The sequence below is a fragment of the Amphiprion ocellaris genome, chromosome 17, assembly GCF_022539595.1.
Source record: "Amphiprion ocellaris isolate individual 3 ecotype Okinawa chromosome 17, ASM2253959v1, whole genome shotgun sequence".
NCBI lineage: Eukaryota > Metazoa > Chordata > Actinopteri > Pomacentridae > Amphiprion > Amphiprion ocellaris.
In genome coordinates, this window is record NC_072782.1 from 9,552,559 (window position 1) to 9,569,261 (window position 16,703).

A 16,703-nucleotide genomic window follows, 5' to 3' on the forward strand; every position below is an offset into this window, starting at 1 on the left:
TTGCCATCTAAAGCTGGAAACCACCCTGATAGCTACTGGAATTTCAAGACACTGGGGTAATCAGAAAACTCCTGTGTCCAAGATTGACTAAATGATTTGTAAAAACCGTGATGAGGACAGCTTCTGGTCTATCATGAAAAACTGTGCCGTGTTTTTGCACCTCAAACAGGAAGACTGCAAAGTGGCTGATCTGATTGCTAGAGAATAGGGAAGTCAAAGATAGCTGAAGTCCAAGGTTGACCTGCAGACCTGAGAGTTTTTTTGATGAGGACAACTTCTGGTCTGTCATGGAAAACCCCAAGGAAGAAGCTTAAATAGTGGTTGATCTGATTACCACAGAAGAATACACACAAGACAGATCAGAAAACTCCAGAATCTGCTGAGCAAAACTTGTGGATCTTGATGACGGATGAGGCTATTTGAGCTCATGTGAGACAGGAACCCTTTAAGGTGTATGAGATGATTGTCTAAGACTGGAAGTCCATGTCCAACAGCTCTAAGGACTCTCTGCACAGTAAAGGTTTAAAGTCTTCCTGAAACCATCTCTCTGCCATCTTTTGACTCCACCTCTCCTCCTTCTCCTACCACAGCTGAACTTTCTCCACCCTCCCAAGTGAGACTATCTTCCCAAATTTCTGACAAAGAAAAGAAGCGACTGCAGGAAAATTCCAGTCAAAACATAAGACCAGATCATATCTTGAATCTTCTTAACTCTGATGGTTTGACATCTGTCCATGATCTGGCAAGGAACCATCCCGAGGCACTGAAGCAAAAGCTTTGTAAGATCTACATAGGTGTCACTGAGGAGATAAAAAAAAAAGTGCGCTCACCTCCAGATGACCATGGATGACATGGTGGGGGAAACAAACCATGCTCTGATACTGAAACTGTCTCAGTCCAACACCTTTGTCCAGCACCAAGCAAATGTTTTACTGGACACTGTGATGCAAAACTGCAGCTTAGATTGTACTATGAACATCCTGCTGAATGCCAGACTGAGTCACCACAGTGCTGCAGCTAGAGCTAGTGCAGGTCAGCACGTCGGCCAGTTATGCGACATCCTTGGAGCCAAACGGATACTTGCAGGTGGCAAAAAGTTTACCAAATGCTTCCTAATGACTCTCAGAAAAATATGTGTGGACTCTGCAGGAGACGTGAGGCGCCACGGACATGACATCGTCAAAAACATTTCCAACCACAGCACCTTCCAGAAACAGTGGAAAAAGGCGACTCCAGAACGGGCTGGACACCCTAATAATGAGGAGGCTGAAAACAGTGAAAGAGACCCACAGGGAAGGAATGTATTTTTATCTCTCTTTTAGTTCACTGCGCTTGTCAATATACAAACTTCAGCGAAATAAAGAAACAAGATTTAAGATTATATCTGTACGGCTTTAAGGATTCAAAAAATCTGACTAATAAATGTAGGAATTTCTGTCTTTGGGCATTATGAAAACTATACGTGCTGAATTTGTTTTCATGAACAGTGGTCATTTTTGGGGTCCTTAGCCTGTCATCAACTAGAATTTGCATGCCAAGACATCAAAATCAGTTTTACAGATTGTTGACATAAACTGAACACATCAAAGTTTACCCATGGATTCTTAAAAAAAAGGACATTTGTCTGTGGCCATCTTTGTCTTGTGAAAGCAGATGTGATGAGAGACGGACAAACTGGACTAAGAACTCAAGCGGCTTTATAGGAATAACCTGTTAACGCTAAACCATATCTCTGATCTGTTGTCTGTTTTACTCTGAATGGCACATTAATTTACAAAATGAGCATCATACTGTATGGAAGTAGATGTGAAACTAGTGATTGAGGCCATAAATTCCTTAGAAATTGTTCTTTGAAGTATCAAAACAATGAAAAATTTTTTTTTCCTCCCATAGCCTTCTATACAATCAGACTTCTTTTTGCAGCCACAGAAGTCGCCTCCTGCTGGACATTAGAAAGAATGCAAGTTTAAATCCCTTTGTATTGACTTCACAGGCTATTTCCATCTTTTACTTACTGTCTTTAGTTTAACCACTGATAGCTGATGTTTCTGACAGTGAACACTGCAATAGTTTCTTAAACAAAAAATAATAATCTCACAGTAAATATGTTGGATGTTGTTTTATTTTCAGATACATGACCAGAAAATCTATGAATGCAAACACATGAGAATATTGTGATGGTGCTGTAAAGCAAAATGTTTTATGCCGTGTCTCCTTCCCCTTTAATGATTTATTGTTACATTTATCTTTTCTCCGCTATTCATATTTTTTTCAAGACTACAGTGACTATTTACAGCTTGCAGCTGTATTCCACACATGTTAGAAAAGAGAAAATGGCAATATTGGAAGTAAAAATAAAAAGTTCCAGGCTTGTAAATGTCCTATAGAGGTTTTAAATCCAATCTCAATAATGTTAGTATTTTGTCTGATTTTGTAATATGACCGATGCAGCAAACAAAGGGTAGATTTTAATCCAGTACAGGATTACTGGTTTGTTTCTGTGGCTTTGAGCAAAACGTAGTGATGCTGCTTGATAGAATGGCTTTTATTATAATTTCTGTTCTCTTTAGTGTGGCTTTTAAATCTTACAAACTTCTCATTTCGCTCAAAATTTTGCGTAAATGTTCTGTAAAACTTGTTCTGCATTTCAGAATATTGCTCATCTCTTGCACATTAGTCACACACAGGCACAAATGCATTAAAAAAACAAATATATTCACAAATGACCATGGACACACGCATTTTTCTTACACTTCAGCTGTTTCCAGTGTGATTATTCCTAAAAGACGTCTCCCGACAGCCCAGTAATTTCTTTTATGCTCTCCCACAGAGGTTGGGTCCCGTGCAAGTAAAGTGCAGCAGACAAAGGTCAAATATAGTGTGCATACTTCATACGTATCTTATATACTTTATGCATATCGTGAGTGCCTCTGCCTGCGTGTAGGTCTGTTTTCTCTTGTGTCCCTGTGAGTGTGCTTAATGTCTGAAATCTGTACCGTTGCCCACTCATGCTGACTGGATTTTATAGGAGCATATGGGAAAGTACTCAATCCCCTGCTTCCCCAAACACCGCACATGTAAAAACACACATGAAAAATGGGCTGCTGGACCGAGACAGAGAGAAAATAATAATCTGATTTGATGTCGCAATAATGCAAATTCATCTCAATGGATACCTGGTGTTTATTATTTTCTGACAATTCCTGTTGCTTGGAGATGCAAAACTAATCCTTGCAGTCAGTCTTTGTGGGTGATAAGTCATCACTGTTGTCGTACACTTCACCTTTTCGCCTCAGCTTTAGTGCGTTTTACTTTCCCCGCATCATGTACACACTCACTAGTCGCCCCCCCTCCGCCTTCCTCTTCCCTTTCCAACTCTCCTGACTGGATTTACTGGCCAGAGGAGAGGAAAATGTATGAATCAGTCCAAGGTTGCTCACTCCCAGGGAGAGGGAAAGCCAGAGAGCGAGGGGAACAAGGGAAAAGGGAAAAAAAAACAACTAAGACAGGAGAAAAGGAGGACGATGGAGAAATACTGAGCAAATAAAAAGAAAAAGAGAAAAAGATGGAGGACGGGGACTCACCAGCGCTATAAATGATGATGTCAGCAGTCTGGGGCGACTGCTTGTTTAGTTTTTTTAAATATTGTGGACACCGGAGTATACCAGCGAATGTGTGTCTGTGTTTATATGTGTGTGTGTGTGTGTGTGTGTGTGTGTGTGTGTGTGTGTGTGTGTCTGTGTGTCTGTGTGTGTCTGTGTGTGTCTGTGTGTGTTTGCGTCTGCCAGGGTTTTTACATGCATTTAGGGGATATGACCATTTGGCTGCACAGGCCATAAATCCTTTGATGAAGGAGTTTGGTCACACATACAATCCCCATCTCTCTCTGTGACACACACACACACACACACACACACACACAAACACACACACACACACTCACAGTGGGTTGGGCAGGGCAGGCCCGCGGTTAGCCATCCAGATGGTTTTAAGGTTAGTTAGAGACTACGCTCAAAGGTGCTGTTTGCAACCAAAGCAGAGTGTATGTATGTGTGTGTGTGTATTTTTGTGTGTGTGTTTAGACAAACTCGCTCACCCCGGGCTATTTTTAGAACCTCATTTCTGCTCATTCTTGTCCATATTAAAACATTAAAGCTGTTCTTTTGTGACAGACACTAATGTGAGATAAAGGAGCCCGGTCCTGGCATGCGTCAGGCTGAGCTGACTAACTTTGAGGTTCCCTGATTCATAAATAGTTGGACGTCTGTGTATCGTGTGTTGTGTGCAGATTTACAAGTACAAGAGATTTCTACACTGGAACACAGCTTTTCTCTCTCTCTCTCTGTATGTGTGTGTTTCTCATTTGTTTCTTGCCTTCCCCCCGTTTTTTTTTTAACTCGGCACAACTGTAATCAAAACCACAGACTCACAGACTGTATATGACTTTCCCATCCATCTCCTCTACTTTTTTCTTGCGAGAGCTCCTGATTTCCCCTGAGTTTCCCCCTTTTTGTTTCTTTTGGTCCAGTTTCTGTCATTTTCTCTCTGTGACTGCTTCTTCTATGAAATCTTACCCACTCATGGAACATATTTGTACATTTAGCTTTAGGTTTATTCGACCTCAGTGATCATGATACAGCATCTACACTTGTGTTGGCTCCTCGAGCTGCTTTGGTCTCACCTAAAGTGTCGGTGCAACTCTTATGACCAGTTTTACTCTTTAACCAGATTCCTCACCTTCACGGTGTCTCTCTTTCCCCTCACCGGCGTGTCTCTCTTTCTCCCCCTGCAGGAGAAGGAGAAGAAGTACATGCTGCAGGTGGACAACCTGAAGCTGCGCGATGTGGAGAAAGGCTTCATGTCCAGCAAGCATATTTTCGCCCTCTTCAACACCGAACAGAGGTTTTATTCTACACAAACACACATCAGAAACATGTTACTGCTCACATAAGAATAGTAATTTCTCTGCTACATTAAAATTAAATCCTTTCCCGACTCAATTTTTTGTTCAAATACTGGAAAAAATATTGACTCTATATGCTCTGCGTGAACACATCCTGCAGTTCAGCCCAGCTTAGCTAATGGCGCAATAGTTGCACTTTTTTTAAATTATTGCAGAATCTACTTAATGTCATTTTTGTTGGTTTATGATCTGAATTGTAAAATGAGACATGTAGAATAAAATGAATTTGATTAAATATCATGATTTAAAGCTTAGATTTGGGTCATTTTCCAACAAAATAGACGTGACAAAACAGGCAGTTGAAAATCAAATGATTCTTGTAGTTTCTGCCTCTGATAAATAGTGGCATTTTTAATTTTATTTTAATTCTGTGGGCAGATTTTGAGGTTCAGAGGGTTAAAATATATGCGTGAGAAGATTATAGAAAAGTAAGAAAGAATTTTTGATGAAAAATCCAGCTTTTCAGCTTGGAATTGGATGGATTTCCAGTTAAAAAAATGTCTTTCAATCCCGCAGGCAGGTTTTGGGGTTCGGAAGGTTAAAGAATAAGTCAGATACATTCAATATTATACCAATGTAAAAGTACAGAAGGATTAACAACAAATTTTACTACAATTTATAAAAGTAAAGGTATTAATTATGCAGAATATTGTTGTCAGTGTCATATAATATTAATGTTAGACCTTTTTGAAAGCGATAACATCGAAGCAGTTGGTTTGGGAAAATAAATAGAATTCTTTACATTATGAAATGTTCAGCAAAAAAAGTAGTCGTGACTGTAAAATAAATGTAGTGTAGTAAAAAAAAGATGCTTCATTCAGAGTGGAGTCCTAAAACTAAATATAATACTCAAATAAAGTACCAGTTACTCAAAATTTTACCAAAAGAAAGTACAATTATGGCACCACTAGTAGGGATATGTGTCGCTGCTCACATTTAGCGAGCTGTGATCTCGTTGTGTGTCCACAGAAACGTGTACAAGGATTACCGTCAGCTGGAGCTGGCATGTGAGAGCCAGGAAGACGTTGATGCGTGGAAGGCCTCCTTCCTCAGAGCTGGAGTTTATCCTGAAAGGGTCACGGTAAGATTTATTCAAAAACACTTGCACACAAGCGTAAAATACTTCCAGTGTTTCCCTTTTTACACACAGTGTGACTATACATGTATTGCTCTTAAAACTTATATTTACAACCAAAAGCAGCATTTTTTTCACAGATCACATAAACATGTAAAGTTAGTTGTTCAGGTTGTTGTTCTGATGTTTATCTGTAGTCCATTTTAATGTTGTCATGTCTCTCATGTGCTATCTGTCCTTTTCAATGTCTTTTATCTTCCATTGCTGTTTGACCTTGTAGGATAAGGAAGGAAAGGTATGTTCTTCTGGTCTACAGCATACGTTTTCATCATCTTTGTGTTTTTATACATAATAGTTGACCTTAAAAATGTATTTAAGAGGATTTTACCTACATGGAATTGCTATTTGATTAATTAGTTATTCAGTGTTACCAGCAGAATGTAGTTTTGGTCTGGTCAAAGAGTTTGGTTCTACCTAATTACAATTATATCCATAACAATTATTCCAAAATACTACTTCCACTGATAGTAAGTTTTAATGAAATATTACTTTAGTAATCCCAATCATAGCAATCATAGTTACATGTGTGAATCCCTCATGGTCTTATTCTAACCATGCAGGTGCAATAACAAGCTTAAAATAGTTTGGGATGTGTGGTTGTCTCCACATGCACCGGCTATTCTCAGCAATCATTGTGCACACAAAACATCCAGACACAAAGACTGTTTTCTGCTGTGCAATTATTCTCTTTCTGTCTAGCTTGTACTGTCTTGCGATGATGTTTTTCACCACAGTCAAGGTCTAAATTTATCTCCACAGAGTGATGGTGGTGATGAAAATGGCTCCGACAACTTCATGCACAGCATGGATCCTCAGCTGGAGCGGCAGGTGGAGACCATCCGCAATCTGGTCGACTCCTACATGTCCATCGTCAACAAGACCGTTCGTGACTTGATGCCGAAGACCATCATGCACCTCATGATCAACAATGTGAGTCATCACTGTGAGATGCAGCAACGCTATTGTTAACTGTGACATGCAGAGACAAAAAGACAGAAAACTCCCCCCCATAGTCAGATCTAAAAGTTGCGTTTTTGAACATTTCCAACACATTTTCCTCTCTTTAGACGAAGGAGTTCATCAATGCTGAGCTGCTGGCCCAGCTGTACTCATGTGGTGACCAGAACTCTCTGATGGAGGAGTCTCAGGAACAGGCCCACCATCGCGACGAGATGCTGCGGATGTACTTCGCCCTGAAGGAAGCTCTCAGCATCATTGGAGACATCAGCACATCCACCGTCACCACTGCCATGCCGCCGCCTGTGGACGACTCGTGGCTGCAGGTGCAGAGGGGCGGCTCCGGAGGAAGGTAAGCAACGTCAAAAATGACAAGCAGATGGGTTAAGATTCAGCATTGATGTCCTGACATCCTGAGCTGCTGTCCAGTAGCTCTTGGGCAGGGTCGGTACACCTGGCGCCACAATCAGGTTCTGAAACCCATCGCGGGAGCCATCAGCGTCGGAATCAGCAGCAGCAGCAGACGGTCCCGTTCCACCACCCAGGTGATCGCCTTCGTAAAGGCTGGAGAACAGCTGCATAGAACTGCAGGAGCCAGGAACCTACCAGGACTCCTGGCAGCTGCACAGGACTGGCAGCTGTCTGTCGACCTGGAGAAACAGCTTAAGTTCCCCCAGCACATTGTTGCGACCACCCTGAGGCCAAACATCCTCCTGGTTTCAGAGGAGACAAAGAACATTATCCTGATGGAGCTGACAGTGCCGTGGGAGGACCGTCTGGACGAGGCCCACAAGGGAATGAGGACTAAATATGATCGTAAAGCAATCACTCTACAAAACCTTGAGTGCACTGGGCATCACCGGAGTGGAGAGGAGAAGATCCAGCAGGAGCATCATGGAGGAAGCAGAAAAAGCCTTGAGACGGCTCGTTATTAGGAGAGGAGATCCATGGGGGGTAGCAAATGCCACCTGAACACAAGCCGGGTCTGATGTTTAACCATGGCTGGGTCACCTGGGTGAAGGTCTGATGTTGAAACACTCGAAACACCCGAGGACCCCAGGTTACATCACTGATGATGTGTTCAGGAGCATCCAAGAGATGTATTCTATCAGTCAAGCATTGATGTTTTTTTCTGATCCACTCCTCCAGGTCTCCAGCCACCAGTCCAACCCCAAACCGCCGGGCCCCACCAGGACCTCCTGCACGTCCAGGCTCTCGTGGACCTCCACCTGGGCCTCCTCCCGCTGGGGGACCTCCAGTCCCTTCTCGCCCCGGAGCTTCTCCGGACCCTTACAGTGGGCCTCCACCCACCGTGCCCTCCAGGCCTAACCGTGCACCCCCAAGTGTGCCCAGGTGAGTGAAGGCATAAGATCTTTCAACCTTTTCTCAACTCCAGCAGCAGATCTTACCAGGACACTGACATCCAAACCATAGCTTAAACTACTTTAATGTGATCCAAGCTGAAGTGTGGATGCTCTCTGTTACTAAGGGGGATGTGAAGACACCTGGATGATGGGATGAAGGAGGTAAATGAAAGTGTAGAGCACTGGTTGTGATAGAAAATAGATCAATAGATCAATCCCCAAATACATGGATAGCAAGTGATGTAACTGTAACTCATAATCAGTGGATTCTTTGTCCTCTTCACTTTTGGTTTGAGTAAACATCTCACTGCCTCCCTTCACCTGCACCTGTTCTTATCTTTCTGCCACTTTTGAACTTTCAACACGCTGTGAAGCATCACCAGCAGCAACACTGTTCATTACTTACATCCACCTCACCACAGACCTCATCTGAATAGTTGAGATATTTTTGCTTCAGAGCAAGTCAGTGACTGTTGAGGGTTAAAAGGGAATTTAACAAGTGAGGGTTTTCCTTTCTGGTCTCCATTAGCTGTCTGTGGCTTTGCTCCTGTACAGTCTGCCTTGTGCCTGCTTGTGTTTGTGAGCTAACCAACTTATTTTAACCATTGTCAGAATAGCAGCTCGCCTATTTTACTGTAGCGTTTCTCTAACGCCGCTGAGCAAAGCTCTCACTGGGAAATGCAACCTAAAAAAATCTAATTGGAGGATCTCAGTGAAAAACTTTTAGAAGCCTTGATTTTTTTTTTAACCAAATCATTTTATTGTGTTTTGATTCGTCCTCGGTGGGAGCTGAGCACAAGCGACATTGGCCATTTCCTGCACTGTAACTGTTTGCACTCCCTTTCTCTCCTCCTCTTCCTCCTCTTCATCCCTCCCACTCCCACTCTGTCCCACACATAACTATGGTTCCTCCTACAGAATCACTATCACTGACCAATGAGGACTAACGTTTCTGGTACGTTCGGTACTGTCCCCCATCATCAGCATCATCGTCACCAACCTGACATTCTTTCACCGCATGACATTCCAGTTTTCTCACTTTTCTGTTCTCTTCTCAGAGCGCTGCATGAGCAAACACAGTTCAATCAGTGTGTGTGTTTGCATCAGTGTCTGGGCTGGTTTTGGTCTCTTTAGGATTTGAATTTGTGTTTTGCGGGGTATCAGAACAGAAAAGCGGAATTTTGTCTGTGTGCAGCAGCAGCTTGAAAATAGGATTCGACTCAAATGTCTGAGATTGTTGGTTTTGTGTTGTATGCAGCAGTTAAGTTGGGATTTGTGAGGAGGGGGAGCTTTGTCGAGTGACATCTGAGGTATTTCCTCAGTAGGAAATAGTTTTAAAGTACACACATAGATGTAGATTAACAAAGACTGCTTCTGGATAGCATTTCAGAGTTGAATCTTAAATTAAATCTATGTAATTAGCCATATATCACGAGGTAGATGCCAGAGCATTCTCATTTGTATTTATTTGTATTTATACGTCATACACCTTTTGGTAACTTGGATGAAACACATTAAATGAATGAAGAGGAAAAAATAAACAGAGACAATGGACCGCTTTCTGGTAGCTATGCATTAACTGCACAGACCTGAGAGTGGGAGCTATTGAGCAAATTCTCTGCAAGAAGTAAACATTTTTCCATTTATGAAACTATTTCCTTGAAAACTTTCTTATATGCATTATATTTTTACTGTACAATGAGCTACTTGTTTGGAGAGTACTTTCAATAAATGTTCTTTTATCTAAAATTTTCAGGGTTTTTGCTCTTATATAGCAATACTATCTATTTATTCATAAGTAATCTTTAAAACTGGATGTTACTGTACTTAACTCCTTGAACCCCAAGAGGTTTCTAGATAGATAGATAGATTTCTTATTTCTAATTTTAAAATCTAAAGAAATACTAAATGTAATAAAATTCAATATACAATATTGACGCATTTCTGGGCGTTTCTTTAATCTTATCACATTTTTACTCACTGTGGGCTCATTTTTCACTGCAGAATAAAGTTGTGCACCTCCATGGACACGACAGTTGCTAGAAGTAGAAATAAATTTGCTTCTATGAATTTTATCATGCCCTAAATCCTAAAAAAACAAACAAAAAAAAAAGATTCTTTCTTTCACAGAAATTGAAAACAACCTGGAATCAGCATATATAGCATTGTTCCTGGGGTCCTAGTTGCTACTAATACTGGAAAAAAATACAGCAGACTATAGATATTTTACCACTTTCAATTAGTTTCTATACTTTCCTCCTCTCTGCTCTGTGTAAACACAGCCTGCACTTCATAGGAAAAGTTACAGAATTTTTGTCATGTGACTGCTGGTTATAGCTGTCACTAATGACATCTTTGTTTTTTTACAGAAAGTAATTTTTGGGATTTTTTTTAAATGACACATGTAGAAAAATAGTTTTCCATTAGAATGTCGTGTTATAGATGAGTACGTCAACTGCTGCTGGAAAGGTGGAAATCTGCCAAGTTTTTCTGTTTTTACAATTTCTGACTTGGACATAGGGTGCATTTTTTGGTTTTATTTAAAGATAACATGCATTTTAGCTAGTTAAAGAACAGTAGGCAGTAACTCTACCTTCATTTGGCCTCAGGTGCATACAGTATCTGCTTTGAGGTCATGTTAAATGAGCCTGATATTGTGATATTGGTGGGTCAGTATATAATCAAGGGACTTTTGAAGTCCATGTGATATATCTTGCATGCATTTTTATTATAAGTAAAAAAACAAAACAAAAACACTAATGTTTATTATGTTTATTATGATCATGTCTTTACAAATCCCATAATTATTTATTATGAAAACATTCATTTACTAATAAAAAATGACTGGATATCACTAAAATGTGAACTAAATAACCATCCCAATTTAATAACAACCACCTTCTAATTAGCTAAACAATAATAAAATGAGCTTATTCAAAATAGTTTTGATTGTGTTCTTTTTTAAAGTTGAGATTATCATGACAGATATTTCTTTTTTGGCATTATACCAAATTGGAAAATAATCCACGTCATTTCCTCCTGAAGAAAAGACTGGCCAGACTCCAAGGCTTTCTGAGTTATTTAATATAAAGTAGCGTGTGAGTCAAGTGGCATGTCAACAGGTTTACTACAATATCTTTAGAAATAACTTTAGATTTTACTCAGTTGTATATATAATATTTAGAAGAATCTTTCTGTAAAAATGCCATGTGGTGTTTGGTTTTAGGCGACCATGTTGATTTTAGGCCTGAAAACAGCAAAAATGTCAACTATGATACAAAAAGTCCCACAATTATATATTGACCCTGGGGGTGTTTTTGGGATTCCTCCATGTGTTATCTTGTGATCTAAATGATCGTTGTGAGTGGAGATGAAGAATCTCTGTGCATTTGCATGATCGTCCACATGGGGGCCCCAAAACCTGTCAATGAAGACAAACAACCCTCACTTTTAAACACTAACCCGACCTCTCCTCTCTTTCTGTCTGTTCCTGTGTGTCCAGTCGGAGACCCCCGCCTTCTCCAACCCACTAGACCTCTGAGCTCCTCCCTCCCTCCTCCACTGTGTGCTCCCCCTCTGGATGAGGGGCCACAGACAACAGCGCCACCTTCCTGCCGTTTTCTGCCTCATCCGACCTGCACCGACCTCCCCTCTCCCGCTTCTTCCCCTCGCAACAAGCCATGTCTCTCCTTTGGTTCCCCTCAGCGCTCTGTTGTCACACGGAGATGCGGAATACTTGAAACACACTTGCATGACTTACATTCAGACACCCTCAGAATTGAAACAAACTATGTAGAGACTCTGAAGCAACTAGTGTATGCACAACACACACACCTGCTTTCATAAACACACACATATATAGTATATACGAGCAAATATACAGAATATTTTTCCTGCTTTTAAGGTAAGGGGTTACACAGATCTAGCATGACGATATGCCTGAGTATTTCTAATGGGTATTCTGACTTATTTTCCCTTCATTAATCTTTTATCTCATGTTTCTTTCATGTTTCTCTCTCTCTGTGAAGAAATACTTCATCTGGAAAGTCAAATTTTATATCATACAATCACCCTGTTGTGCTACAAATCCAAAAAAAAAAAAAAAAAGAAATCAAATGTGTCGGTTATTTTTTGCAGAAAATGACATTGGAAACGAAACAATACATCCAAAACATATTTAGTTCTGTTTTTGCTACATATTGACTGATCTTACACTATACTAGTAGCTTGATGCATGTTTTGAAATTGTAAAAACTTCTCTGCATCTCTGCTCTCTATGTCTACTTCATACATATTCCTCCTTTGCAGCATTTCAGGCTAAAAGTAGCAAACCAGAGGTGAAGTATTTCTTTAAGCGGGGTGATGCAAGCTGTCTCATTTCTCCCTGCTGTATTCGGGTTTTGATCTGTAATTGTGGTCCCCTGAAAAATCACAGGCGAGGACACACTTTTAATCACATTTAATCACAACTAAACACCCAAAGAGAAAAGAACACTGGGCATTTACGCATTCATCTCGCAGGTTAATGCCAGAAGTTTTGAGCTGGAGACGGTGATTTCCCTGGTGTCTCCTCACCTTTATGATTTCGGGATGTTTCTCACATGTCCATCCTGCCAAATGGGATGTTTTATTGTCTCAATTTTTTTGTCTTTTAATCTTAAACAGCCGGCCAAACAAAGGCGGGTCCTCTCGCCCTGAGAGCCCCCTGCCGCCATTCGACTCTTAGAAGAAACCCCCATTACCTCCTCTCTTCTAAAACTAAGCTTAACTTCCCGCCACAACTATGAAACACCTCTCGCTCCATCACTTTTATGAGGGAGGAGGGTTCGAATGAAAAAAGGGAGGAATGATCCTTCCATTTCTTCCTCCTCATCCTCTTTCTCTGTTGCAGTAGGACAGCAGGGGAGTCGTCTGAGGGATCTTCTGTCTTTTTTTTGTTAAATGCGCCTCTCCTGTGCAGTAGATTAATACACAACTGTCACAACCACATGCTGTTGTCTGTGTTTCCACAGAATCTATGCAAGAAAGTGGTTTCTCAGTCTTTTCTGACATGTAAAGGATGCCTCCCGTGGCGCGTTTCTTCCTCTCATTTTCACATAAAACATTTTTACAGCATTATCTTATGGAGGCTGGATCTAAATAGAATGTGCAATATAATAATCTATACATCTGTATATAGGATGTCCATCAGCAAACATTACAATATTCACATGAAACATTTCCAAGCCTGAGAGGAATCCGTCGCCTGGGTGGCACCTTGAGACTGTTAGAAAGCTCTTTATACGTGCTTTTCATCCGCAGACAGTGAGGAATATGTATCGAAATTTCTGATATGTTGGCAGGAAAACTTTCCAGGTAGATGATTTGTCATTTCTTTTCTTTTTTTTGTTCCTCTTTTGTTCTTTTCTTCCTTCTCTCAGTGGTCACGGGGGTGAGTGAGAACATGAAAACAGCCACAGTCTCTATGCATAAAACTAGCTCCTCGTGTGCCCCCCCCCACATCGCTGTGAGTCCATCCCACGTTTTCATCCCCCTCTTTTTCTACCACCGAACTCCACTGTCGGCGTGACGTGTTGTATTTTGACCCCCAACCCGCCAGCCACGAGAAAAATCCGCCTCCCAAATGATGTCATTCTAGCCATTTAAACACCTTTTTGAAACACCGACCCCCTTTGTGCATCACGGTAATGCAAAGCAAGCATATTCTACTTTTTATTTAACGGTAAATAGTTGATTCTGGACATATCTTAATGTGTTATCATGTATATGTGTGGTGCATCTTATTGGACTTGTACTTCCACTGTCTAGAGAATTTAGTCTGCAATGTATGAAACTGCTGAATATTTAAATTATTATGAATAAATAAGTGTAAGGAAATAATGTTTCAAAAACCTTCAAAAAAAATGATAATACAGTGATGTATATGGACGTTGGCAGGTTGATTGATACCTTTTGCTTGTAGCCGAGAGGGTGTTTTTGTTGTTTTTCTTGCCCCCTCTGTGTTTAGAATAGCAGGGAGGGATGGTGTGAATGTGTGAAGTCCTGCAGAAACCAGGTCCTGCATCTCGTTCAAACTGATGAAACAATGACTTTAACGTGCAGGACTGCTGTGCTCTGTCAACACATTAAAAACCTCAATGTAATGAGTGGAGTGTCTGCTTTCTCTTTTTTTTAGTGGTAGACCTCAGCATCACAGCTACACGGAATATGATACCAGCAAAACAAACCAGAAAAACGGCCAATTTAGTAATCAGTATGGTCAATATATAATTGAGAGACTTTTGAAGTCCATGGGATATATCTTGCATACATTTTTATTAAAAGTAAAAAAAAAAAGTTTTTTATGTTCATTATGATCATGTCTTTACAAATTCCATAGTTATTTATTATGGAAACAATCATTTATCAATAAAAAATGACTGGATATCACTAAAATGTCAACTAAATATACATCTGAATTTAATAACAACCACCTTCTAATTAGCTAAACCAGGAGTCACCAACCTTTTTGAACCTGACAGCAACTTCAAGGGTACTGAGTAGTACGAAGGGCACCTTGTTTGATACAAACTTCCTCAATAGCAAACTTGCGCCATCATCTTTAAACAATAATAATAATGAAAATAATATGTAAAAAGACTGTCTGATCACATTTATGCTAATTATTCCTTACAATAATTATTAACAACGATTTCCACAACAATGACGGTAGGAAAAACACACACACACACATATATGAAAATCTGTTCCAATATTTAAAAGTCAGAGGTATCCCATCTCTGAAACTTTTGTAAATATCTTTCTTGACAGTTTTGTATGAATCAGCATATTTGCAGCATTTTGTTCAAAATCACACCAGTTACATTTCTGTGCAAATTATCACTTCTAAAATTTTTAGGAAATCATTAACTGTCATCAAATCATGCTTCATTTGTGCAAACCACTACTTTTGTAACATTTTTGAACAATTCATGAACTCTGTCTCATATTTGTACAAATTATGAGTTATCTAAGAAAAAAAGCAACTCTTTCACATTTTGAAATGAATCCTATCACATTAGTACTAGTCACCAGCATTTTTCACCAGCATTGCAACATTTTTAACAGATCATAACAACAAATCATTAAATGTTTGCAACTAATTATTTTTCACATATTGTGTAATGGCAGTGTTTTGAATGACAGCATATGTTACCTCTTTCTTTGTCTGCAAATGTGTGTTAGTGGGAAGCCTGGCATTGCAGAGCTTATCATGTCTTACCTTTACCTTGCAGCTCACAGTTCAGATGGTTCAGTTTCCCAGTGATGTCCGTTAAAAATGCAAGGGCAAGAATCCACTCAGTGTCCTCAAGCAGCAAGGTGTCTTCCCCTTTGGATTGCAGGAACTCTTTGATTTCGGCCAACAGTGACAAAAAACGTTGTAAAACTGTTCCCCTGCTGATCCATGGGGTTTCTGTGTGTAGTAACAGGTCACCATGTTCAGCTCCTCCAGCAGCACCTTCAATGTCCTGGTTGTTTGGCTTTGGAGCCATTTATGATCTTTATGTCAGGACTCATCACATGATCAAATCCGGCCACTTTTGTACATACATATGTCCTGCTGGTGAATGATGCAGTGGTAATGTAGGAATGTTGGGAAGTCTGGATCACCTCTGCATCGTACAATGTAGCCTGCATGTCGACCCGTCATGGAGGAGCCCCGTCTGTCGCCACTGAAACAAACCTTTCTAATGGTACATTTTTCTCCACGAAGAAACTTTTTGCCGCGTAGTAGATGCCAAAGCTGCCTTTAAGTCCCGGGCTCTTTCTGTCCGTAGTGCGCATACAGTCTATGTGCGCTAGCAGGTGGCTAGTTAGCATGGAAGCTTTGTAGCGGCTAAAGTAGCATCTCTCCACATTGTGCCGCTTTGCCGACGCAAGAGTCGCCCCGCAAATAGGACACATACATTTATCTTTCACTGTCGTGAAAAAGAACTCTTCCTACCAGTCATCGTGAAAATAGTGTTTTCTCTTTCACTTCTCTGCCATGTTTTGGGGGTAAAAACCACATCTAGCTTCCCGAAGTGTCTGCGTCCGGACGCTTCAGCAGAGTGACATGGTGGTTTGACATGCGCAGTGAACGCTGACTCGGACAAGGTCAAAGTTCATTTACACCAAAGACATTTTTGTTTTTAAAAAAAATTATAATAAATATTGTAATTTAAAATCTGCATTAATGTAAGTATTTCTGATTTAAAAATAACAGCAACTATAATTTTTTATAAGGAATTTCATGGTGACTAGT

The 16,703-nt window shown here is 40.4% G+C and overlaps 1 protein-coding gene across 13 annotated transcripts in view; it reads left to right on the forward strand.

Moving 5' to 3' along the window:
- The window catches only part of dnm1a (dynamin 1a), a 65,755-nt gene extending 51,190 nt beyond the window's left edge, over positions 1–14,565 (forward strand). For 5 of the 13 annotated variants that reach the window (XM_055019053.1, XM_023282795.3, XM_035954027.2 and 2 more), the window contains 7 exons: positions 4,793–4,902; positions 5,933–6,044; positions 6,319–6,333; positions 6,858–7,028; positions 7,166–7,407; positions 8,205–8,408; positions 11,922–14,565. In XM_055019053.1, the coding sequence (XP_054875028.1) occupies positions 4,793–4,902; positions 5,933–6,044; positions 6,319–6,333; positions 6,858–7,028; positions 7,166–7,407; positions 8,205–8,408; positions 11,922–11,952 (885 nt within the window). In that variant the 3' untranslated portion in view covers positions 11,953–14,565. Of the gene's footprint in view, positions 1–4,792; positions 4,903–5,932; positions 6,045–6,318; positions 6,334–6,857; positions 7,029–7,165; positions 7,408–8,204; positions 8,409–8,544; positions 8,582–9,337; positions 9,375–11,921 lie in introns of all 13 variants that reach the window. The other 8 variants (XM_055019058.1, XM_055019055.1, XM_055019057.1 and 5 more) reach the window with 5 other exon arrangements.
- Positions 14,566–16,703: the final 2,138 nt, after the last annotated feature.